Consider the following 7,960-nt stretch of genomic DNA (forward strand, 5'->3'; position numbering starts at 1 on the left):
AGCAAAGGGGCTCACTCCTTCTCCCAGTCTCCATCACTTCATTTCTCTTTTCCTCCCTCTTCTCATGCCACTTCCTGTAACTCCAAATACACTCTCTTTTTCCCAACTCAGCTATGGGATCATGGCACACCTTGGACAGAGTAGCACAACAGGGTTTTGGTCCCTTTTCCAGGCAATACTGCTTCCTTCCCCTGTGAATATGTGGGCTTCTTTATCTACTATCTTGGGGCGGGGGGTGGTTTGGGATCACTGATTTAAGTAGCAAATGAGGGAAGGGACAAAAGCATGAGATGGACGTCAGTCTTGCCCTGTGTGCCGAGTGATATTGCATGGTTATCTGGCATTAGATAAGGACGGGGAGAAGCCTGACTTCTCAAGGCCTGAAACAAGAAAACATAAGTTGTCAGATGTCATCACTATCAATCCTCTTGGGTAAAAATGAGGGAGGCAAGGAAGGAGGGAGAAAACACGATAGGAAACAGATAGGGCATATCCAATGGAGCTTTCTGTCTTTGGGGTGGGGTCTCCAGTTCTTCCTTTCTTTGGAGCATCAGCAGAGGACTGAGAAAAAAGAGTAGGTAAGATCTGATGCACAGCTACATATTGTTACCTTGAGTACAAAACAAAGAGATGATCTTTGTTTTCAAGGTTCAAATCTTGAAATGGCAGGCATATCTTTGAAAGACTCTTCTGACTGGATGCCTGCCATTTCAAGATTTGAACCTTTCACTCAGTGGTTGAGGTAGAGATAGATTATTGTTTAGAAGGCAAATTATTAGCTAATTTAGGGCCTGGCAGAGAAGGGAGTCTTCCCCCATCCGTCTTTGGCTAAAAATTTCCCCTAAAACCCTTGTGCAAGAGGGTGGTAATCATGCTTAGCTCAGAGAGCTGCTGGGAGGCTGTGTGTGTTTTGCATACACAGGGCACAAAATAAATGCATGAATATGAATCTTCCTCATATTTCATGAGTCCTTCAAAAGCAGGATCTGGGTCTAATTCACCTCCCCTCTTTGATTCTTCTGGCCATGATTGGCTTCAGTGTCCCCCACTATAGAGTACACATTGGACTAGAATCCAACCGGCATTCACTTGGCCATGGTTGGCCTGAATGGATGTTTTCTTTGGCCCACGTACAGGTCTTAAAGAAGAAACCAGAGCCGATATTTTAAAATGGAGATATTCTACATAGATATCTAGAATTCCGCTTTCTCTCGAAAAATCAGGAGCTGTGGCAGTGCAGAGTCCGCATTCCTGCATGGCAGCAATTGGCTGGAGCCAGGTGGCAGCTGGCCCCTTAGGTAGACCATGCACTGCCAGCTGGCCAGAGCCTGTCTGGACAGCTCCACTCATTTATAAGACCTGCTTGACGCTGCAGACAACTCAACTTGGGGCCCTCTGGACAGCTGGAAACAGTCTATGCCAGGCGGAAGGTAGGCACTTACTTGCTCAGTGAGTAAAACTCTTACCATTTTTTATTTCTACTGTTTTCTGGTCTAGTCGTGTTAAGAAATCCCAGTTATTGAGTAAGGTGATTCTCACTTTGGAACGTAAATGGAACATGTCTGTTAGAGTCAGGATGGTCTACGTTATACTGTGACCACAAACAACGCCTCTATCTCACTGCCTTACAACAGCAAGGGTTTATTATTTGTTCACACACATAAATGTGGACACAAAATGAAAACACCCTTAGATTTTGACAAGCATGGATATAGACGTGCGTGCACAGCTATGTTTGGAATCACAAGTCAAATGAAAACTCTGGCATATGAACACATGACCTCCTACAGAACCCTATTTAGAGACTGACCAGCTTAGATTGCACAACCCTGGTTTTATAAGAGACATAGAAGGCCCCAAAATACAAAGCAGTCAGAAATGGAGGTACAAGAATACGCACCCTCAGCCAAGGAATTGCCCCACATAATAAAAAGGGTCTGAAAGGCTTGTAAAAGAAAGTGAAGGTTTAAGAAAATGTTAAGCATATTGGATATTAAACGTTTTGCAAAAGCGTAAGAGGAGTGAGGCCTCCTCTTCTGGGCTTCCAGGTCAAGAGGGAGATGCACCCCAGATGCCCAGTAGGCAGAGAAATGGAGCTGGCTCCCTGGGTCGCAGAGAAGGGTTAGGAGGCTGGGGTCCTCTATCTTCAGCAGGATCTGCAGAGAGAACGGAAGGCATCAGAGCCAGGTCATATCCACTTCCCCTCCAGGCTCTCCCCTCTCTTTTGTTTCACCCGATCTAGGCTTTGTCACTTGGACTACAGAGTGCAACACAGCACACTTCCCTGTTGATTTGCCCATCTCGGGTCTTACCTCCTCCAATCCCTCCATCAGAGACACCACATTTCTTTTTGTGGAGCCCAGGATCTCCGAATATGCTCCCCCCAGCTCACATATTCCCTGGCTCCTCACCACCCACAGTTTCTGGTCTAGCCCCTAAGCCTGGCGTTCAGGACTCCTGTAATTGGCAGCCTCTCCAGCCTCATCCCCTTCTGTTCCCAAAGTCCCTCCTTCACTCAGGTTGCTGCTTCACTCAAGCATCATATTGCACCCAACATTTTGGTCTGGGAATGCCCAGCCTTCCCTCTCAGCCTTCCCAGGCTTCAGGCTCCCTCTGGTCCTTCCTCTCCAGGCTCATCATTGAAACTTAGCCACAAAACACAAGGGAACTCTGAAGGCATCCAGGCTCCCCCTGGAGACAGGAATCAAAGACCAGATCTCCCTCCAGCCCAGGCTCTTATCACCTATGTGTATGCTGCCCACCACAGCAGACTGCAGGGGTGTGGGTAGAGAGCTCTGGGCTGGGAGTGAGGAGACCTGGTGTTCCACTTGATAGGCTGCATGCCCCAGGGCAAGTCCCTGCCACCAGCAGGACCTCAGTAACCTTGTTTCTCGACGCCAGGGCCCTGGGCATTTGCTTGTTGAGCACAGAGCTGGACAAACTGATGATTCACTGAGCAACCAGCGATTGCCATCTCTGGCATCAGACCAAGGAGCTTGCGTACCTGAGCCCTAGGAGGTTCAACCCACCAACCCCGGCCTCCCAGTTAGACCCTGCTTACCACAATGCCCTCCCCTTTCCCAACCATCCCCACCACCCCGTGTTCTCTTTTCAAGGACAAGGCTACTTGTCGCCACGCAGGGATGGAGCATGGAGCTGGAGCCAGAAGATGCCTGGGGAGAGTCTCTCAGAATCAGCAGAGCCTCGGCCGCTTCCAGTTTCCGCTGCCACTCTGAGGCGGAATCCAAGTCCTGGTCAGAAGATTCAGGAGCCTGCAATGGAAAGGGTGTGAGAGAATGGGACCTGAAAACCCATACCTCCGCACCTCATGGGGCCAGTGGCCCTTCAGTCCCCAGTTCCATGGAAGGTCCCCCCCCACCCCCAGGGGCCTTCATCCCTTCCCATTCACTAAGCCTAGCCCCTGCCAGGGTTCTGGACCCCGCTATTTTCCCAGGATCTGCGGCTGCAGTAGGACAGGGCCAAGGGCGGCACAGGGCTGGAGGACCAGAGCTGAGTCTCTAGAGACAAGGAAAAGAGGGACCATGGGATTAAACCCTCTGACAGATACATAATACCAGTAGAGAAACAGGGCCAGGATCTTGCACTATCTGGATGTGGGAGTCTGAATGCCTGTTGGCCATTGGTCGTTGTGGCTTGCACAAGTCCTTTCCCCTGTTCAGCCTATTTTCCTTTCTATGTCCTTCCTCAACATCTCTCCTGACACACTAATTCCTGCCAGGATTTTCAAAACTCCCAGGCCAACAGTGATGGGTATGGAAAATCCCAGGTGTCCGTGGTCTAATCTGCAAAGCACCTGGAGAAATGGGGTCACTGTCCCTGCCCAGGGACTGCTTCTCACCCCCATATTCCCTAATCCCCATAGAACTTGAAGGACCAGCTTGGCTCATCTAATGGCCTGGGAGCTTTCTCTAATGACCTCTGGACTCTCCCTCTGGGCCCTGTGGCACTCACCGTCCTGCCCACCCCCTTCAACAGGACCTCCTCTCCCATCTATCTGTTTCCCCTTGGAATAACAGCCTCCAGCAGTTGAAGTCCTGCTGTGTGGCACTCCTGGACCTAGTCCTCTTGCCAGTGCTATGTCAGGTGTGGGATATTGTCCCTATCGGTACACTGCTAGTACACTGGAAATGGAGGCTTGGAAACGGAATGTCACTTGTGCAAAGTCTCACAAATAGGAGATGGCAAGGCTGGGAGAGCCCTGCCCTTGCCCGCTAGTCTGAGATGCTGCCTTCTCCACTCCTCCTCCCTGAACCCCTCCTCCCCCTGCCACTTCTTGTCCTGCTCCTCTACCCCGCACCCCATTCCTTCTCCTCCTCATTGGTCGCCTCCTCCACTCCTTCCTTCTATCTCCCATGGCATCAAGCACAAAGGTTGAGCACCTGGTCACACAATATACATCTAGCTCCATGGGCCTTCTCACTTTACTCACATCCTGGGCAGGGCAGGAGCCCTGTGGGTCTTCCTGGAAAGAGAAATTGTTAGTCGCGTCTTCAAGGCTGCTGGAGTCCAGGACAGAGACAAAGATTTTGGGGTAGGACCGGTCAGCAGAGCTCCTTGGGCGCTTGTCTGCAGAGGCAGAGAGCACAGGGTGGAGTCAGAGACCATGTCGGCCATGGAGAGAAGATGTGTATGGATATGTACTGGGATGAGGATAGGAGCCCAAAATGTCAGAGCTGAGAAGACATTGAAGACCATCCAGTTCCTACTATTTATTTTCCACCTGGTGAAATGGAGACTCCAAGAGGACAAGTATTATTTCCTCAAGGTCCTGTGGCAAGCTGCAGTAGGATTAGGGAGGGAACTCATGTCTTCAGGACACAGAGAAGAGTCTGGGCAGTGGGTGAGATGGGAACTTCCCCCTCAGACCCCAGACTCTCCTTATCTCCCTAGGGGTTGGGCAGGTTTGGGTGCGCCTCAAGCTGGGACACGATGTTCTCCTTCCCAGCTATGGAAAGCTGGGGACACTTTGGGTGAGCCTTTCCCTCTGAGCTCACACCACTCTTCCTCGCCCCCAGTCTGAGGTCTCATCTCACCGTGGACCATTTTGACCCCCCAGAGTTCTCCTTCCCACCAACACTTGGTAGATAATATTGATGAAGTTGGATAGGTGGGGCAGCTAAAGGCCCGAGGGGTAATTTGCCAAGGCGACATCAAAATTGGGTAGGAGGACTGGTGACAGGACAGCTCAGTGCTCCCTATCCCCAAACCCAGACACCCTCCCTGGCCAGAGACACTCACTGAGGGCTCCGGCTTGAATGGTCAACTTCTTGACATGGCTGTGAGCTTTGGGAGGGGAGGCCTCACTCCTCGTCTGCCCTTGAGCCAGGTGCCTCTTTAGGTTTGCCCCCTGCTCCCTCTTCAAGGCACTCTCAGCAGGCAAGACACTGTGGTGTTCCCTAAAGTGGGGAATAGCAGGTCTACAGTCAGTCACATTTTGGGGAGGCTCACCGCGCCCCCCCCCATTGTCAGACACTATACTCACGAGAAGAAGGCGCACTTGTGACACTCGCAGGCCTTGAAGAGGCAGAAGTGATCCTGGTCCTTGATTTGGTCAGTGAAGCCATGGTTGTAGCAGCGGGCACAGCGACTCACAGCTCTTGTGGGGCCAAGTTCAATCCCCCACGGGGCTCCAGTCTCAAGCCCAATAGGGGGGTCGGAGGGGCAGCAGGGCACAGCAGGCATTTCATTGGGATCCATCGTCCTAGGGCCAGCCAGGAGTGGAGGTCAGGATGGCCACATGATCCCCTACCCTGAATGTACTTCCTCTGCCCTTTGAAAACCCCACCTGAGGTGCCTGGATTCTTCTTCACCCAGCTCATCACTGAAATCAGATCGCACCCACCCTTCTCACTCATGCAGCCTCCTTCCCAGGAAGCCCGACTCATGCATAGCCTCATTCTAAGGAACTCTTGGCATGGCTCCTGTAAACTTTCAATCAAATCACTATTCTCCTTGCTTCCCTTCCCTCTACATAGACCCCCTTTTCAGGCATACGCATGCACTCATGTGCCCCCTTTCTTCAATTACTGCCTTCCCCTTCTCGTGTATCATCCTGTACTCTGCCATTCCTCGTGATTTTTCCTGTCATGTACTTCCACAATTACCTTCCTAACCTCCTGCATTCATTCACTCCCTACTCATGATTCTAGCTCCCCCCATTCAATTCTATTATTAGTATGTCCTACATTCAACTCTCCTCTCACACCCCATCCTGATTTTCTTCCTGCACCCCACTGTAATCTTAATTCTTCTCTCAGCCCCCCAACACTTTAATCTGACACACCCTTTGTACCACCCCCCCCCACGAAATTTCATTATGCTGCTGGACCCCAAGCCCCTCTTTCAATAAGTATTTTTATGCATCCCTTCGATTATTCATTGACTAGATCCTCGCTGAGCCCCCTATCGAATGCCAGACCCTGATCTAGCCAACAGCCAACTCCTCACTGCAGTAATTGTTTTCTTCCACCAACAGAACCCTCTGTGCTCTCATGCAAACCCATGTACTCCCTGCTCAGCCTCCCAACAATCTTCCATGCTCCTCTTCACACTTCAACGGTCAGGCTTGGGTACACTTTCCCCACCCCTCACACCTGGGATGCACCACCTCATCTCAGGCCACCCAGTCATTCACTGCCACTGCCCCATCAGATTCAGAGGATCAAAGGCAAGGGCATGAGTCCTGCCTCAGGTTCCAGAGACCAGGGTTCAGGTGCTGAGGCAAGGGTTTTCCTCCCACAGCCATTCCATGGTTGTTGCATGGGGGGTGGGGGTGGAGAGGGGACGGGGCAGAGTGGAACATCAGGAGGTACTCCACTGAGGTTGGAGGAGAGGAGAAGGAGTTGGTCATCCCGAGCAGGAGGGAGGGAGGAAAGAAGATGTGTGGAGAACGAGGGTCCTATTCCTGATGCCAGCCTGTGGTTACCTCAGCCTCCCGCAAGTCGAAATCCAACAGCAGGGACAGAAGGCGGCAGGGAAGACCCAGCGCTCTCCCCCTTTCCCGCCCTTCCCACAAAGGCCAATGAGCTTCCAGCGCTGCTTTCCCCCTCCCACGGCTGTGACCAGTGACCAATGAGCTTCGAGTTCCGTCGCAGTGCACCTACCAAAGCCCCGCCCCTCTTGCCTTCCTCCCACTTTTCCGTGTGCTGGCTTGACTAAGACAGTCAGTAAGTCGTGAAGTGAAGTGAAGTGAAACTTTGTGCTCCCTAAACCTTGTTTCCCAGACTTTGCTCTCTTTGGGTGTGAAATACAATATGTGCATGCATATTTAACTCATGCCCTTGGTATCCTGTAACTGACTTTTATGAAATTCAGCATGTGTTTTTAAGATTCAACCATATTTCTATGTCAGGGTTTGTCAATGGGAAGGGGCGGGGCAATTCCGCACCCCCAGGGAACATCTGGCAGTGCTTGGAGTTATTTTGGTCCATCTTTGCGTGTCTCTGTGTCTGAGCTCCCTCTTCTGTTCCACAGATAAATTTGTCCATTTCTGTGCCAGTACATCATCTCCATTTTTACCTCCTGATAAGGCATCTTGATCTACCGTAGGGCAAGTCCCCACACCTTATTCATAACCTTCGAACGTATCTTCCTTATCCTTTGCCTTTCGCCCTTCCAGTATAAATATCGGAATCAGCGTGCCTTGTTCCTCGAAAACTCATTTGCCTTATATTTGAGTTGCATTTTCACTAAATCTGCGGATAAGTTAGGGAAGTATTGACTATCTTTAGAACACCCAGTACTGACTATCTTTAGGACACCAACATGGCATGTCTCTCCGTTTATGTGGGACTTCCTTAACGTTTTCATCTTTAGTATTTAATTTCGTCTTTCTGTACATTCAGATCCTGTACATCTTTTCTTGCATTTATCCCAAGATGGGCTAGAGTGCTGTTGCTCTTGTGCTAGTTATCCATTTAAAATGACATTTTCTAATTGT

At 50.6% G+C, this 7,960-nt stretch overlaps 1 protein-coding gene across 1 annotated transcript; it reads right to left on the minus strand.

Moving 5' to 3' along the window:
* Positions 1–1,391: 1,391 nt before the first annotated feature.
* Positions 1,392–5,585, minus strand: LOC309856603 (doublesex- and mab-3-related transcription factor C1-like; the record flags this gene model as incomplete). The annotated part of the gene is made up of 5 exons (XM_082717944.1): positions 1,392–2,156; positions 3,128–3,272; positions 4,451–4,587; positions 5,260–5,417; positions 5,500–5,585. 5 exons carry the CDS (start codon positions 5,583–5,585, stop codon positions 2,050–2,052), a joined length of 633 nt encoding a protein of 210 aa, XP_082574070.1. The 3' UTR covers positions 1,392–2,049.
* Positions 5,586–7,960: the final 2,375 nt, after the last annotated feature.

The sequence above is a fragment of the Mustela nivalis genome, assembly GCF_964662115.1.
Source record: "Mustela nivalis genome assembly, chromosome: X".
In the NCBI taxonomy this organism is placed as follows: domain Eukaryota; kingdom Metazoa; phylum Chordata; class Mammalia; order Carnivora; family Mustelidae; genus Mustela; species Mustela nivalis.